This window comes from Poecilia mexicana, unplaced genomic scaffold (assembly GCF_051168715.1).
Source record: "Poecilia mexicana isolate PSO_F unplaced genomic scaffold, ASM5116871v1 scaffold_13, whole genome shotgun sequence".
Classification (NCBI taxonomy): domain Eukaryota; kingdom Metazoa; phylum Chordata; class Actinopteri; order Cyprinodontiformes; family Poeciliidae; genus Poecilia; species Poecilia mexicana.
The window spans coordinates 31562633-31580492 of record NW_028263382.1 but is presented as its reverse complement, the minus strand read 5'-3'; the positions used below and the strand labels follow the sequence as shown (position 1 = coordinate 31580492).

General features: G+C 39.2%; 1 protein-coding gene across 1 annotated transcript; it reads right to left on the bottom strand.

Moving 5' to 3' along the window:
• Nucleotides 1–4842: 4842 nt before the first annotated feature.
• On the bottom strand, nucleotides 4843–17574 carry slc13a5b (solute carrier family 13 member 5b). Its single transcript, XM_014983007.2, has 12 exons — nucleotides 17285–17574; nucleotides 15276–15404; nucleotides 15047–15183; nucleotides 14503–14723; nucleotides 12070–12250; nucleotides 11862–11984; nucleotides 11553–11762; nucleotides 11346–11452; nucleotides 11131–11252; nucleotides 8970–9131; nucleotides 7632–7769; nucleotides 4843–6470 (listed from the first exon to the last, which is right to left on the bottom strand). The coding sequence occupies exons 1-12, from the start codon at nucleotides 17420–17422 to the stop codon at nucleotides 6345–6347; spliced, it is 1794 nt and encodes a 597-aa protein (XP_014838493.2). The 5' UTR covers nucleotides 17423–17574; the 3' UTR covers nucleotides 4843–6344.
• Nucleotides 17575–17860: the final 286 nt, after the last annotated feature.

The window sequence follows — 17860 nt, the reverse complement described above, 5'->3', positions numbered from 1 at the left end:
TTACTTAATAATTTGATCACATCTATGGTTAAAATCAAAATTACTTAAATCCTTAACAGATTTTGATTTGAAGTTATTTTCATTCAACAAGAAGTTCATAAAGGCTTTTTAATAATCAGTTGGAAATCATCATTGCAGTAATGAAGCACCCAATAATAGCTGACCAGATTTTCTGCAATGTTTCCAGTTTTTGAGGTTGGAAGACCTTTGTCGTCACCCAAACTTTTAGCTCCCACCCGACTCTCAACAGATTCAAGTTGGGAAGTCAACAAAACATCAACAATACTTAGAGTCAGGAAAAACTTTTCAACTGAATTAAATGATTGCTTCATTCAGTCAAGATCTGTGCGAATAACTTCTCTAAAATTATTTACACATTTCAATGAAATACGATGTAAAAAAAACAACAACAAAAAAACATTTTAATTTCATTTAACTTTCTTTAGTGACCATATTTTATTTCATAATTGCTTAAAAAAAGGTTTGAATTTTTTAAAAATGCTGTTAATTTTCATACTTAAGTAAAGTAGTGACTGTAGAAAAAAGTATTTTTAGTATATTTTAGTTTTTGGAATGACTGTTGCAAGTGTGCGCTACCTTAATTTGGTAAAGAGAAGAATCTATGAAATTGAATAAGATGAAATATTGTGTACATCAGAGGCATCTCAAAGTATACTTTTTAATCATTTGAGTGTTTATTAGTTCAAATGACTTACGTTTTTAAACAAAAAGGTAAGCAAAAAATGTATTTTGTTTTGAACAATAATATGCTAGCTTTGCTGCGTTACCGAAATCTGAAAGTATTTGCCAGTTTTCTCTTAGACTAAGGAAACATAATATGTTAACTTTATATTTGTGGCACAAATGCAGGTTTTTTAGTGAATTCAAGCCGATATAAAATTCACAAAAAGCAAAACTTATCACAGAGTTGGAGCTTTGCAGCAAACACCAACTCACGCTTTAGCTACATTTACATTTTCTCAAAAGAACAGAGCATATAAAAAAAATAAAAACAGAACAAAGAAGCTCATCTCGCTTTTTTTATCTGCATCGGTCCTGTAGATACAGATAAATAAATAAAGATAGGTTGATGAACTTCAGCTAGAGATGACCTATGCCTGCACTTTTTTTTTATGATTAAAGTTAAAAGAAGTAAGACGCTTACATAAATATAGCTTAACTCTAACTCCTGAGCTGGTTGAAGTGCCATTTAAATAAAACAATACTGAGAACCTCAGGGCGAGGAACCTAGTGGAAGGTTTGCGGAGCAGAACATAAATGAACTGTGTTTATATGATCATCTGTTACCCTGTGTTTGAGCAATTTTGTGGTGCAGGCAAAGCACGCCTCCAGAAACGGAACGGCAACTCCTGGAGGCTTTTTTTTTCTTTTTCCCTCTAAGAAGTCACTCCAACCACATTTGCCCTACATTTTCTCTAACATAGTAGAACAGAATCTGGAAATGAACTTGTATCTCGTACAAGTTCACTTCCAGACTTTTTTTTAAAAGACTTTTTTTAAACCATGAGGTTTAATGACATTTGTTGTTCACTTAGGGGACTGAAATTGAATTCAGTTTAGTTAAGCTCTGTGGGAAATTCATTTTGATTAAATTACCTTTATTTACAAAAATAAACCAAACTAAATTGATGGAATTATAAATCGGATTGAAATTCATATTGTGTTCCAGAATTGAACTTAATTTTAGAATTTTGATCCACTTTGAGTAGGCTGTATTAATTTGAATCAGATTAAACTGAGTCAAGTTGAAGTGAACTCAATTTAATTGAACTGACCTGAAGTGACTCGTACGTTTGAACTGAATAGAATTGAGCAGTAGGGGGAAAAACTCTCAAGACCTGCAAGTTTGTATCTATGACAAATAACTAATAGTTCTCTGGTTCTACGCTTAAAATTTAATAGCAAATTTTAACCAGAACAAATAAAAGGCAGAAATATGATTAAAGCACTAAAACGGCAATAGTGCAGGACATAGCTTCTGGTTTCTGCATGTATTGCATTAATATTTCACTAAAACATAAGGATTGTTGAAGTTTGTAAAGATGGAGATCATTTTAAACAGTTTGTATTCCTCATGGTTTTATTGGTGATGCTGTTTAAATAAAAATCTGCATGTTCTGGTAAACACTATATTAATAAATCTCACTCTGTATTCCCTTGTGGCGATAACACACGCATAAGCCCTTATGTTGCACTAAATCTAATCCTGTACTAATCATAAACCAATGAAATCAAAAGTTTTTGAGCACTTTTATTTTTCTTTATTGTATTTGTCTTTGTGAGTATTTATGGTTTTTATCTGTTACTTAAGGCCTATTAAAGTATAATAATTTACCAAGAATCCCATCGAGGTAAATGATTATAAAAGGAACATTAGCTGGAAGGATGTTCATGAATGTACTTTGGGCCCCGGCAGACAAAGGAAGAAAGAATCTCTGTCCTGTCCCTTGGATATTTTAGCCTCTAAATTGGGCTCTCCAATTGCTAAGAGAGGCACGTGTTTTCACAAACGTCTTTATCCTCAGTGGAGGATTGATTTTTATCAGACAAGCAGCGCATTGTGCCTGGGCGTAACCGATACAGCGGAGACGGGAAGGTGGCTCCAAAGCATCCTCTTTGCAAAGATACTTTTAAAATACAACAGGTGCATGAAACAAAAAAACGCCTGTTTGTGTGGTGGTCACTCATTAAGCTAGCTCCTTGCTTACTCTGCAACTAAAGAGGAATTCCTCATTGAGTCATTTTGGGTTACAAAAAGCTGTTGTTTTTCTTTTTTCTTTTTTTTTTTTTTGCTTATGTCAGCTCAGCTGCATGAAATCCAATCAAAGCAAGCAGGAGTTCAAAGCCATCCATGTATATTTAGTCAATAGAGTGGACTATAATACATAGGGATGTGTTGGAATTGGATAATGAGTGGGTGGCACGGAGGCAGCAAAGAAAGAGAAAGGCACTGTAATTACAAAAGCATTCTTCCCAATTGGGATCCGAGATCATAGAGGTCTGAACGACTCTTTGCACTCGAGCGCCTGTTAGACGACGACCGTCTGATAATTGTCCAACAGCAGAGAGGTCAGGACTTTTGTTGTTGTTTTTTGTAACCCTTGCATTCATGTTTTCTTTGAGCACATTGCCAGCGGCGAGGTCAGGTGCAGTTTTCTGTCACATGCGAGAGTTTAAAGTTTGCTGCAATTTCAGAGAAGTCATGTGGCGTTCATCATTTGGTCGCATTGATTGCTGCAGCGGTGTTTCAACAGTTCAGCCGGAGAAAATCAGACGGCACAGCTGCTGGAAGATGGAGCGTGTCACCCCATTTCTGAAGTCCTTCCACTGGCTCCCTGTAGCTCAGAGAGCAGAGTTTAAAATACTGTTGATTGTTTATAAATCACTGAACGACTTAGCACCGCATTACATTAAAGATCTGCTGTTGTTGTATCAACCTCCCAGCAGATCTCTCAGGTCTTCTGGTTCTGCTCTGCATCCCCAGAACCAAACATGGAGAAGCAGCATTCAGCTCCTATACACCACAAATCTGGAACAAACTTGGCGATAATGTTTCCTTTGCAGCTCTGGTTGTTTGTTTAGGGTCTTTATCCAGCTTGACCCAGTCTCAAACCTTCGGAACCTCTAACAGGTTTTCTTCCACCTGTTAGCATTTTCTCCATCCATTTTCCCAATACCAATTGGATCTATTCTTCCACCATGTTTCAAAGGTCTGGCAGCCTGTTTTTTATTATTAATGGGTGTCAAGAGATAGGCCTGTCACCATGAATAAAAATTTGCTGCACGATAAATAGTTCTAGTGATCCTTGCAATAAATGATAATATTGTTGTTTTGGGATCATTTTTAAGTCATTGACAATGGCATGATAATGCAAGTTCGTCTCTCTCAAAGACCAATCGACTTTATTTTTCTAAAGAACACTTAACACCGGAACAGGAAGCCATTTTAAATATCCAAAATAAAACACAACCAAAAAATAAAACGGAAAAAAACCCACCTAGAACCAAAACCATAAATAAAATGGATCATCAAATCTATGTGAGCAAAATTGCGCTTAAAAAAATCTTAATCATCACAGTGGAAATTATCGAGGTCATTTTAATTTATGTCAAGTGATCAATTTCTTATTGTGACTTCAAAGTTTACATTAATTATGTAAACTTTTCAGATTACATGATTTAAAAAAAAAACACTTTGTATTGCTTTATCATAAAAATCTGAGGAAATTATCTTTAGGTGGAAATGATCAAAGGGTGTAAAATGGGACCGTAAAACCCAAATGAAATGTCATCTTTGAGCCCATAATGTTTATGACGCAAAACAATGGAGTACTATATTGCCGCTTTGACTCTGGGCTTACACAACGTCTCACGGCAGGACAATGACACATGGCGGCCTGCCTGCATACATGAGGTGTGGCGCTTTAGTCCAGGATGATTGTGGTTTTCCACACAGTGTTTACAGGATTAGGTCTGATTTGTGCTTGAGACAAGAGGTCAGGTAGCAAGACGCAGAGACACAGCTAGGTGCTTTAAGACACGGATAATTGTCGTGTATGGTTGAGAAGCAGCAGAGGATGATAAAAGTGAGATTAATTTTTGTTTGGGACGATAAGCCGGCGGTGACTCGGCTGAGTTTTGTTTCTCATTATTCCTGCCCAATTTAAGCCTCGGTGTTGTGAAAAAGTCTCTGGAGGAATGAAACCAGTCAACAACTTAAAAACAAAAGATTAATTTTGCGCCAATCAGACTGCACAGATCATGAATTTAAATTAGATTGATAAATCGACATACATTTGCAAACTAAGAAAGACTCAAAAGTTTCTTTGTTCATTTTTTATTTCCTGTGCAAAATATGTATAAAACCACTATGCACAAATACAATGTGAAAGTGTTTTTTTGTTGTTGTTTTTAAAAAAAATCAAAATCACAATTACAGTGAGACAAATAAGACTTTTAACATAGGCTTTTTAAGTCCAAATGGTGCTTGGGTTCATTTATTTACTTACACATTTTCCCACATAACAAACACACCAAGCTCATCGATAACCTTCATAATATTTACCATATTCAGAAAATAGAAGCACTCATGGGTGGAATATGCTTTAATTTAAAGGAAGGTGGCAAAATCAGATGCTAAACATGTATAACAGTACTGGAGATGCAGCATTTGATAGTTTAAAAGTGCTTATAAAGTTGAATTGTTCTTGTCACAGTGTCTTGAATATTATCTGAAATTTATTTACATTTAAAAAAGGAATTTTAATATTTCATTTGGTCGCACTGGGGGAAAATTTATATACACCAACAATAAAAACATATGTAGACTTTTCAGTGTAAATTCCAAGTTAGAAGAGAAAGAAGAATGAGGTTGTCAGACCTTATAAGTAATAAAACAGGAAAATTTGCTTAGTGAATTACATAAAAATATTAAGTATACAATGCTTCCTTGAGAATAAATTACAGTGCCTTGCAACAATATTAATATCCCTTTAACAATTTTAGATTTTGTCATATCTCAGCCGCAAACCTTTTCTTTGATAGATCAACACACAGTAGGAGATAACTGCAGTATGGAGGGAAAATTATACTTAGTCTTAAAGGTATGGCATATATATTCAGCATATACATCAATAACGTGATCTTAATGTTCAGTTGTTTAGAGAACAGACATACCACACAGGTCAGAAAACATACTCACTCCACACTTTCCAGAATCAGAGCAAAAATTAAAGACCGTGTTGCATTTTCATTTGACTTCAGATATTACGTGATACTTTGTTTCAATCTAACAAAAAAATTCCAATTTTAAAACATCAATGTTTGTGGTTTGGTGACAAAAGCTCAAGCTGCTTTAATAATTTTGCAAGACCATGTATATACAGTATGTTAAAAATAAAGAATTTCTAAAAACATCTGGCTACGTTTGCAAAAAAATAAAAAAAGGAAAAAAATTCAATGCCTTCTACAAAATATAAGACTTGTTTTCAATTACACCACCAGAACTAGCTGCTAGGGTAATTCATATTTTCTGGTTTTAAGTTAATAGACAGCATTTGGTTTGTGCCGTGTAATTTAAGGCATCAGGGGCTTTCATTCAAGTATCCCTTCGTTGTGATGTATAAATATTGCCGTGTGTCGTTTCCAGTCAAATTTCCCTCCACTTTCCGTCACAAAACACTCATAAAATCCAGACAGCGGTACAACACATTAAGCTCACTGTTTGGTCCCATGCTTTCGCTCTGGTTTCAGGTGTTTGTCACCCGGGGACGGGGTCTGGGGGAGGAGGGCATGCATACACGGTGTGTGGTCGCAGAAGTCGTTCAGACGCCTGTGACATTGGCCCAGGCAGGGAAAGTGTCCAGCTGAAACATCGCCTTGCCCCAGGTGTTGATGGCCAGTGTAATGCAAATGATGCCGATAATGTTCATAACTATCCCAGTCTTAGCCTGTCGGGGACAAAAATACATACAAATACTTTTTTTCAAGGTGTGCTTTATTTACCTGAAGTCAATAAATCTGAAAATATTGCTCTGTTCAATTTATTGAAGGCTTTCAGTTCAGTGACAGTTTGTCCAAACTGTCCGCTGAGTGGTTAGCTTGATAAAACAAATTTCAAACAGAAAAAAAAAAAAAATTATCTCCATCACATAAAAGTTTCCACTGGCTAAAAATGGTCAAATTAAATTATGTCCTCTTTTAGTTTTATGGTGTGTAGTGTTCAACGAGGACAAATGAGAACGCAGAACGAGAACGTAAAAACCAAACTTGTGTCCTACGCTTCGCTTTGTACAGGAGGCCTGGGCTCTTGAGAAATGAGTACCAACCAGGCAAATTAGCAAACAGAAGCAGAAGCTGTGAATGACGTTATTGTCAGTTTTTTTTTTTTTTTTTTTTTTTTTTTGCGCGGTTTTTAGAATTGTACCAGTCTACCTGTAGATTCAGCAATGGCAGATGTGGAGGTGAACGAAGTCGTTCTGTCCGTGTTAGCCACGCCTCCAAATGTTGAATTAGCATTAACAGCCAACTTGTTCGACCCGGCACTTCTCTCTTGGCAGAGGAGGATGGTTGTTTACGGCGCAGGCAATTTCCGGTAAGCTTCTTAAGAGTCGAAATGGAGCGTCAAAAGTTAGCAAATGGGTAGAATTTAAAATCTCAACACTGTCCACGCCTCCAGGAAGCGATCATTTCTCAATAGCCGAGAGACCAGACTCTGTACGAAGTGAAGCGTAAAACAAGGGGCTGCTTTTTTATCAGGCTTCCCTGGTATAGGTCCTTCTCATTTGCAGTATTCAGCACAGTTTCTCCCACACGCTTGGAAGGAGACACAGGCACAAAAGTTAGGGTAATTATTTCCTTTTAAGCTACATTTTAGTGACAAGATGTCACTAAAATTTTTATCAGACTTATAATCTTTTATCAGTTTGGAACATTGTGGGAAATATATGCTTTTCACCACGTTTTATAAAACTGCTTGGGTTGCAACTATAGACGACATTAAATACAGGTTCTTGTGTCCTAATTGTACAACAGCTCAGCAAAAGTCATAGCACCATCAGATTCAGCATATCATTTACAAAATAACCCCCACAATCAACCATCCTACTCACCATGTCAGCAACCTTGAGGTGTCCATAAGAGAAGACTATGGCGTTGGGAGGGGTGGCGACGGGCAGCATGAAGGCGAACGAGGCGCTCAGAGTACAGGGTACCATGACGTACAGCGGATTGATTCCAATGGACTGAGACTGCAGTAATCACAAAGGAGGTTTTTAAGACTCTAAGGCTGGGATGAAAACAGACGTGATCGCATAATCTTCTGCTACTCTATCTGGCTATTTTTCCCTCCAACCACAACCATTGACTCATAACTCTGAATGAAATGTTGCAGTTCTGCCCGGAGTGAAAACTCTCATTAAGTGGGTATAATTAAGATGTAATTCCTGCTGGCCTTGTGCTGAGTCAAGACGTCCAAAATAGAACGGCGCTACATGTGTTCGCAATAATGGCAGACTGCTGGGAACTAAGGGAACGTTGCTGAGTGGAATTTGCTTCTGAATTACATGTCACGAGGCACAGAGGCTCAGAACAAGTGCACAGTAATTTCTGTTTCTCAAAATAAACAGTGAAAAGAACTAAACTTCACATTTAAACTGTATATCAGGTCACCGCAATGATAGTGTTTTGTCTATGTAAATAGATTTTGTTTTAATCATCTAGATTTCCTTGACATCATGGCACACAATGCAATGAACCGTAAAACCATTATTACTCCAGGTTTTTCATTTCCAAAGCTTTAGCTTTGCTTATTGGATTGAATTGTTCATTCCCTCTATTTTTACATAAAACTAGTTTTCACATTCGGCGACACAATATACATTCTCCTATAACTCTTTCACAGTTTTTCAGATTGAAACCACAAACTTTGGTTTACCACATAAAAACATACTAACCATGACAAAATGTAAAAAGGGAAAGAAAAAACTAAAGTATAAATACTTTTTTTACAAGTCACTTTTTTGGTACATATTCTTAGCTTTGCTTTTTATAGATATTAGTTTAATTGTTCCAATTAGAAACTATCTTTTGTGGCGTGATCTTTGTAATTCTGTGTAGTGGTCAGTCAGTAGGCACAATAATGTCATTCTATAGTTGCTTTGTGACAGCCAGACAGGGCAGTGGGCTGCTCTGGTGTACTTGGCAGGTTATTAATGGGAGGAGGGCCCCACTGAGGAGAGCAGAACATATTCACCCCGAATAACCAACTGGAGAGCTTGCCAAACATGGGAAAGTAGGCCAGTTCTCATTGGGAGTGATGTGAGTGCTGGAACTCCAGTTCGGACCTTAACTTAATTGAACCACTGCGGTCAGGCATGATTTTGTGTCTCCAGCCAGTTTTTACGTTGATTTCCAATATCTCATGTAACTGTCTCTGTGATAGCTCTTACCATTGAGGCTAAGACAGGTAGGAACAGCGTCGCAGTCGCCACATTGCTGGTGCACTCTGTGAAAGTAGCAATCAATAGGCATAAAATGATAGCTATTCCCCAGGGAGGGATGTTCTGCAGAGGAGCCATTTGGTCCCCCATCCACTTTGAGAGCCCTGATACCTGAAAGCAGAAAAATATGACATAAGGCAAGCTAAGGTGCAACACAACATGACACAATACAATGCATCTCAACACAGGGTGACCAAATTAACCGTTGTTTGTGAGATGGGATTGAGTTTCATCTGCATTTTAAAAAAAAAAGTTGAACGAACCATAAAAACACTATATGTCACATACAAAAAAATTTATTTTTAGACAAAAAAAAAAAATCAGTAATTTGAAGGTTGTGCTGTTTTGGTGTGACTAAACCAGTTTGCTCAAGTTGTTTAGATGCTCACAATATTGTAGACAATGTTCACAGTAAAACGATTCTAATGCCCCTGTCAAGTATACACTACACCAGCCGTCAAACAAGGCTTCTGCATGTTGGTGTGTCCGCTAAAGCCTAGTTCACATGGCACAATTTTAAATTTTTTGCCCCGATTTTCCCCTTATGACAATCTTGGAAAATCTTAGGACTTTCCAAGTCCTAAGATTGTCGCTGGCGACAATCGTAACTGATCATCCTGCACTGTGTGGTGTGTCACGTAGAACCTCACCAATCTAACATCAGGCATATTCAACATGTTGGATTGTCTTGGCCCTTTTATCGCAGCGTGTGGGGTTTTCCCTGACTGGGAGCAAGAAGGCAACCAGTTGAATGTGACAGGTAGCCATTCAGAAAGAGCGGTGGCTTAATCATGGAGGGGAATCCCAAACAGCTGACATGGCGCAACTGAGAGTCCGTGACATCGGAGACGATATGTGGAAACAGCATGAATGTTTATTCAGCATTTCGTACAAGAAATATCAACAGAAACAAAAATGAGAGGAACTGGAGCGAAACTGGTACCATAGTTGATAAACCCGGTAACTTTTCATCAGTAACGTGACACAAATAGGTTATAAAGATAAGGCTATTCATTCAGTCAGGACTTGACGCTGACACTAGCTCACTTAAAATCAGTCCACAGACTGTCACTATTATTTCTACATTTGTTGAGGGTTTTACGGGATTTTCTTCTGGAATCGGAATGTTCGTGACTGGAGTTGGTTCGTGTGTGGTGTGTTGTTCCTGCCATGTGGACACACGAACCGATGTTCGTGTGTCCACGAACACATGAGGCTTTTATTGCCTCGTGTGTGGTCACAGAGGTTTGGAAAATCGGCCGACAATTCTAAAATCGTGCCGTGTGAACCAGACTTAAGACTCACAAGCTCTACAAGCTCTACTCCTCTCCTCTTGTCTCTAATGCTCTCTGTGTCATAATAAGGGTCAATATTATGTCACACTCTTCAGCCCATTCTGCCATGATGGAACCTTTGCACTTGATTTTTGTAAAGCTTGTCAAAAAACAGACAGTTGGTGCCTAATCACTTTTGTTTTGATTATTTCACAAATGGTCATTAGATGATGTGCCATCAACTGCAAACAAACAGACAAGGACACAAACCAAACTTGTCATTTTTTATCTTATAACTTTTGTTAAGGGAAGAAGATGGCGATGGATAGCAGAATTCAGTTGGAAGGATTGGCAGTCCTGTATTTGTTGATTTGAAGCTAACAATTTTTTCAAGATAAAAAGGTTATCGGTCATGTACTTCATAATCAAGTAAGATCGGTACGATGCAATCAGATACTGTGTTAAGGAAAAGGTACTCATCTAATCATCAGTAACCAAGGAGAGAATGCCCCCCCCCCCATCAAAAAATACTAGTAAGCAACTAGATTTCTGTATGCTCATAAGTCCGCTCCGTAAAACCACTGCCTATGAGCCCCAAGTGTGCTAAGTCCACAGATAAATTAGCTCCACTTGAACAAGTAGAAGCCATGGCTATATTAGCAAAAATAACTTGGGAAAACGATTGCAGTCACTCTTTTCAATACTCTTCTGCCTTCACTTCTGATGTCTGTCAAGGGGTTTGGTGATGTCGTTGTAAAGGGTCAATAGCATAATCTAGCTTGACACAACAGTGTGTGACAATATAACATAGAAATATAACTGTTCTTGCTACTTACTTCACTCCCCTTGGCGAGGGCAAACCCGCCCCCAAGGAGAAGTACAATGCCCCATGGCACCTTCTTTTGGGCAACTTTCCAAGTTAGAAGTCGGGGTGTTGAGGTAGAGGACTGTTGCGTAGCTAGAGATTGAATGAAAACACCCACAAGAGACAAAACATTACAGAAATTGCCTCCTTTTAACTAAAGCTTTTTTTTCTAGAATGATGCCTTACTTGTATCAAAACTTCGGGTCCTGCGTGAACAGAATCGCGGTGGTTCAGAGGGTAGGACAAAGAGCAGGATGGCCACAAAGATCGCTACTGTGGCATCTGTCACATATCTGTGAGGTTAGAAGACCAGGGAGATTCTGCCATCAGCTGCATTCATGTACAAATTTGTGCGAATGTGTAAAATCAGAAATGAAAATCATAAGTACACACTCTGCTGTGGAGTTTAGTTCTGTAGCCCAGCCATGAACAAAACCCGGATCTCTGGAGAACCAAAGGACTACCAGCAAAACGAAGAGACTCAACACACTTATCTCTCCAAAACTCATAGTCCCCAGCTGACGGTGCTGCTCACGGATCACGTTATACGCAGCAATCTCCTTTTCTGTTTTGGTTGCCCCACAGCCCCATGTTTTTCTGAAACTAGAGGAATCGCACGGGAGTCAGAATTTTCATGTCGTCTCTATTGTCAAACATGATGCTAACGCAGGAAAGACGTTGCATTTTCTGTCAGAGACTCACTTGAACCCCATGAAGACAAACTGCAGCCAGAGCCAGGCTAGCGTCAGCATAAGGATCATGTTTGGGAACGCAAATCCAAACCAGGAGGCAAAGTTAATCACATCTTCATTTTCAGGAAACAACCTTTAAGACACATGGAAATAGAGTCAGCTGTGCTGTAAAAAAAAAAAAAAAAAGTTGAGCTTGTAAATCATAATTACGCACTCACTGGTTCATTTGTCCCTTAAGCACCAGATTGGGACCAGTTCCTGTCAGAGTGGCGGTGCCTCCGATGCTGGCAGCGTAACAAACACACAAGGTCATCCCTTTACCCATTCTTCGCCTCTCCATTGCCTCCTTGTGCCTGGCAACCTCGACTGAGGCATCTAAGAAAGTCACAACCACTGGGCCTTTAAACAAAGAGGAAGGAATGAAAAGAGTTTTCAGTTCTGCCCAACTCTGATTTAAAATGTAAAAAAAAGAATTTGATGCTAAGCAATGTTAGACTACATTAGATGTAGGTGTCTTCATAAGAAACAGTATAGCAAAGAAATGCATCAGTAGTTATGGAATGCATTTTTTTTTTCTTGTCTTGAAACATTCAAAGGTGTCATATTATGTACTTTCAGGCCAAATAGTGCTATTTTGTAGCACAATTTGTTACCATGCTGCCTTGGGTTGTTTGAAAAATGTTGTGTGTGTGTGTATATATATATATATATATATATATATATATATATAGATTTATATACTTCTTTGTAACTTGACGCCTTTAAATAGGGCCTCTGTCATTAAAAGCTTCTGCTCTTTCTGAAATTGCGCCTTCAGGAAGTCATTACAACATCGCTCCTCTAGTAACCTAAAAAAGTAGACCCCAACCTTTTTATCACCATGGGCCGGTCAAGACTTTGCGGCCCAGGGGGGGATGAACCGTCAGACAAGGCTTCTGCATGTTGGCGTGTCCACTAAAACATAGTTCACGTCACAATTTTTTGCCCCGATTTTCCCCTTACGACAATCTTGGAACTTCCCGAGTTCTAAGATTGTCGCTGGTGATAATCGTAACCGATCAACCTGCAGTGTGTGGTGTGTTGTTAGGTAGAATGTCGGACCGCTCCGATCTATAATCCGGCATATTCAACATGTTGGACCGGGAGCGAGAACGCAACCTATTGAATGTGACAGGTAGCCAATCAGAAAGCTCGGTGACATAATCACAGAGGGGAATCCAAAACAGCTGACATGGCGCAACCGAGAGTCCGTGACATCAGAGATGATATGTGGAAACAGCATGAATGTTTATTCAGCATTTTGTACAAGGAATATCAACCGAAACAATAATGAGAGGAACTGGAGCGAAACTGGTACCACAGTTGATAAACCCGGTAACTTTTCATCATTAACGCGACACAAATAGGTTATAAAGATAAGGCTATTCATTCAATCAGGACTTGACGCTGACACTAGCTCACTTAAAATCAGTCCACAGACTGTCCTTATTGTTTCTACATCGTCACCCGTGTTTGTTTATTCTAAATTCACGTAAGGTATGTTGGGGGTTTTACGGGATTTCCTTCTGGAATCGGGATGTTCGTGACTGGAGTTGGTTCGTGTGTGGTGTGTTGTTCCTGCCGTGTGGCTGGAACAACACTACACACAAGGCAATAAAAGCCTCGTGGAGACACGAACATTAGTTTGTGTGTCAATAGCACGAACAGTAGTTTGTGTGTCCACAAGGCTCGTGTGTGGTCACAGAGGTTTGGAAAATCGGCCGACAATTCTAAAATCGTGCCGTGTGAACCAGACTTAAGCCTTAAGACTCACAAGCTCTACTCCACTCCTCTCGTCTCTACCACTGCCCTAACACTCTCTGACTCTGGTTGCTATGGTAACATTTACACCTTAAAAGTAAGATACAGATGTGCAACAAAAACCAACATTTTACTTTAATGAACATTTTAACTCACAATAACAACAAATTAATGGGAGCCCTGAGCTTGTTTCTCTGCAACGAGACGCTTCCATCAGGGAGTGATGGGAAACAATGACACCCAAAGTGTTGCTTAAGCACAGGGTGCTTGGTCTCTACGTGGCAAAGCAGTTTGAAGGCTTCGCTGTGTCGTTAGCAAGCCGGTCGCCGCGTATCATGCAGTGTGGCCTTGGAATGTGGGAGTCACCTACCGGGATAAAGCCATTCTCCTGTCTCTTCTCTGGGTCTTTTTCCCTTTGCAAATAAATTTTCCAAAGACGATGGCAAGACGTAACCGAGAGAATCCGGTTAAAGAATTTTCAAAATAAAAGATCCTCTAGACTCGGATAATGCATAACAGGAATATTTAATTATTTTTTGTGTGGCCAGTACCAATTGGTCCATGGACTGGTACTGATCCGCAGCCCAGGGGTTGGGGATGACTGACCTAATGCAGCTTGTATAATGAGCTCAGCAGATGCGCATTTCCACCAGGTGTTTGCTAATTGCTGCTGGCTAGTCTGTAGGAGCTGAGTGGGGGGAGTTACAGAAGCTTGGAAACTGCAGCTCTGAAGAGGAAGAATCAAGGCAACACTCTGGGTATGTTTTTGATGAGGGAATAACTTTGTGTGATGATGTAAACTCAAAAAAAGTTGATTTCACATAATGCCACCCTATTTAACAATCACTCACCGTTTCCCTCAGCCTCTTTTTCTGTCTGCGCAGGTGGCTTGCAGTCGGTGTCTGATGTCTGGACATGCTCGTCTGAACTGAGGATCTGTGGCACTTCTCTGTCACTGTTGTTAAGCTGATCCAGCACCGCTTGGACAATTGGCACCATCATAGCCGTGGTAGCCGTGTTGCTGATCCACATCGACAAGAACGCAGTGACACCCATAAAACCCAGCATCAACCTTGCAGAAACAAGACAAAAAAAACAAAACAAACCAGTAAATGTGTCCTATGATGCCCCAGCATCTTGTCTAGCCACTGAGTGGTGAATTTAGCCTCGTATTCCTACAAAATTGAAAAATAAAAGTTGTTTGGAACTGAAGTCGTAAACTTAGGATGTGTTTTATCACCACAGTGACAAAGTTTTACGATGCAGTAAAAACCTTGTACACAGTGCCCTAATCTTCAGTATACTTGCTCTTCTGATAGCCGATTAGATAAGCTTAGGACATGTAGGTCTGAAAGATTAAGACGGCGGATGCGAGTCTGTCAGCGAGCTACTCACAGCGCTGGACGCACACCAACGAGAAGCAGCACCCTTAAAGCGATGCGTTTATGCAAATTCCAGTGCTCCACCGCCACGGCGACCAGCAGGCCTCCCACAAACAGCAAGTTGGTGTCCTTCAAGTACTGCATGCCCACCTGGGAACGGTAGATCATATGGGAGTTGATTCAATTTCTGGCAAATTAATTCTTTTTTTCAAAACCAGATTTCTGCCTGTTGTTTGACTTACATCTTTAGACTGCATTATGCCAAACAAAGGGAAAAGGACAGCTGGGAGAAGTGATGTCACAGCCAGTGGAAGTACCTCAGTGCACCAGTACACCGCCATCAAGATGATCACATACGCACATTCTGCCTCCTGTATAGAAAACCCATAAAGACATGTAAAACTTAAAAAAAAAAAAACGGGTATATTTTTACAGTACAATGGTTAATTTGGTTTAAAACTTCTCAGACAAAGTCACCAATAAAAAGCTACAAACATTTAAACTGGATGTTATGATGGTTCAAAGGGTGAAGATTAGAGTGTTCTATTCTTTCTGGTCACACACAAGTCAAGTTTATTTGTGTAGAACATTTCTGCAACAAGACAGGTCAAAGTGCTTTACAAGAGAAAAATATTTATATATGCTGACACTAGATTGTTCTTTAGATCCAAAAGTAATAACTAAAGTCATAACTTTAGTACTAACTAAAGTTATGACATATCCATGCATTTATATTACACAAACACTTTCCCACTGCAGACCTTGCAGAAAGTTATGTAGTGCTCAAAGTGCCACAATGTAATAAATAGATAAAAACATTAAATTATGTATATATGATACACCATATTGAATTATATCAATATTTATTCTTTTTTTAAGCAGATCAGTTAATTTTAATAATATTGATGTTAAACATAGTTTGTTCTTATGATCATCATGAGTATTTTGATATTACTTTTTTGTTTTGCAAAACTGTTTCCCCTTACATCTGTACAATAAATATCCTTTATTATCCCATAGGGAAAGCCAGGTGTAACAGCAGCATTGAGGAATGCATGGTAACACAAAAATAAAAAATAATTTAAATATATAGAAACAAAGTGAAGTATAATGGGCTGTAAAACTGTTCAAATACCAGGACGGATGCAAGCACTTACTGGTTTTGTTGGGAGCTGTGATGGTTACAGAGTCTAACAGCTACTGGGAGGAAGGATCTCCTGTCATGCTCCTTATTTGTGCACTTATGATGCAGCAGACTGTCAGTGAAGGAGCTCTATATAGTTTCAGTGATAACTTGTCAGTGTCAAACTATCTCTTTCTTTAATATCGGGTAACCACAAAGCACTTTGAACTGCCTTGTTGCTGAAAACATGCTATATAAATAAAATTACCTTACCTTACCTTACAAAAAATATTTGTGTCATCTGCAAACATTACAAACGTTCATATCATTAAAACCCTAAAAATGTCAAACACCAAATGCATACAGAGGACTAAACGTGTTAGACTCAAGACATTGACTTTTGGGAGAAAGTCCAAAAGTCAATGTCCATAAATGGACATTTGCCTTCTCACAACTTCGCAGTGCTGATTCGGTCTAATCCCAACTTTAAACATACACATTTAAGTGACCCTTTAATAATTTGTTGTTTTTTTTTCAAGCGGCACATATGAACCTCTTTAATATTATTTTACCTGTTAATCAGACAATTTTAAACAATTAAAACACTTAAAATGTTTTGCTCTGTTGCTCTCAGAAGCAATAGGCGCGTGTTTGCTGGTCCAAAACTAATTTGTGTTCCTGCCTGTGGTCGCTGCGCATTATTAAAGTCCATCCCTGCTGTCATAACATGTTTGCAGACCGTATGTGTCTCTGTCACAAGTAGAGGTGGCGATGTGGACAGAACCCCTTTGACTTTGCGAGTTCCCAAGGCTGCACTTGACAGTTGATACTGACAAAAATACGAAGTTAAAACAACAGGACCGTGGGGTGCACCGCGGAGCCTCCGGGAGCCTCGTGCACAGCGCTCGTGCGTAGCAACAGGTGCAACCCCTCCGCGCGCCCCCCGAAAAACAATAAACGAAGAGAGAACTTTTCCATCCCATCTCTGCTTCATTTTATTCATTCAATTACTAAAAAAAGAAAGAAAAAGAAAAGCAAAACAACGTTCTGTCCTGACATTTTCTTTTTTCTTTGAAACAATTTTATTAGTCAGTGCACCATCTATTGACACATCAAATCAGTACATACCGATGTCCCGATCACCAAAGGCAGAGGAAGGAGAGCGCATGGAGTTAAAAAGAGGATACAGTCGTTCTTAACAGACCTGAGGAACCTGAAGAAACCCATCCTGGAGGAAAACTGAGAAACAGGGAGCCTGAGCACCATGGGTCGAGAATTTGACGCACGGAGGGAGAGAGGGGAAGGAGGGAGGAGGAGAGGGGAGGAGAGTCCCTCAGCGAATAAAGGAGAGAAAGAGGGAGCCGAATCACAATGAGGAGTGAGAGTTTGAGAGTGAGAGAGATTTTTTTAAAGGCCTTCCTAGTCAGCAGCAGAGTGAGTTTTCCGCATAATTAGTGCACTCTTTTGCACACTGTCTAATAAGCCCCTTTCCAAATTGATCACCTGCAGAGAAAGTGCTGATTCGGTCTAATCAGAAGAAGAAGGAGGGGAAAAAAATAAGGAAAATGCATTTCTTCACGGTTATCTGAATGTTATCAGTTTATCCATGATGATAAGACTACCAACCCTTACTCACCTCTTGTTTACTCAAGAGGTGAGTAAACAATTTTAAGCTAATTGTGGGAGTAGTATTTAAAAAAACAC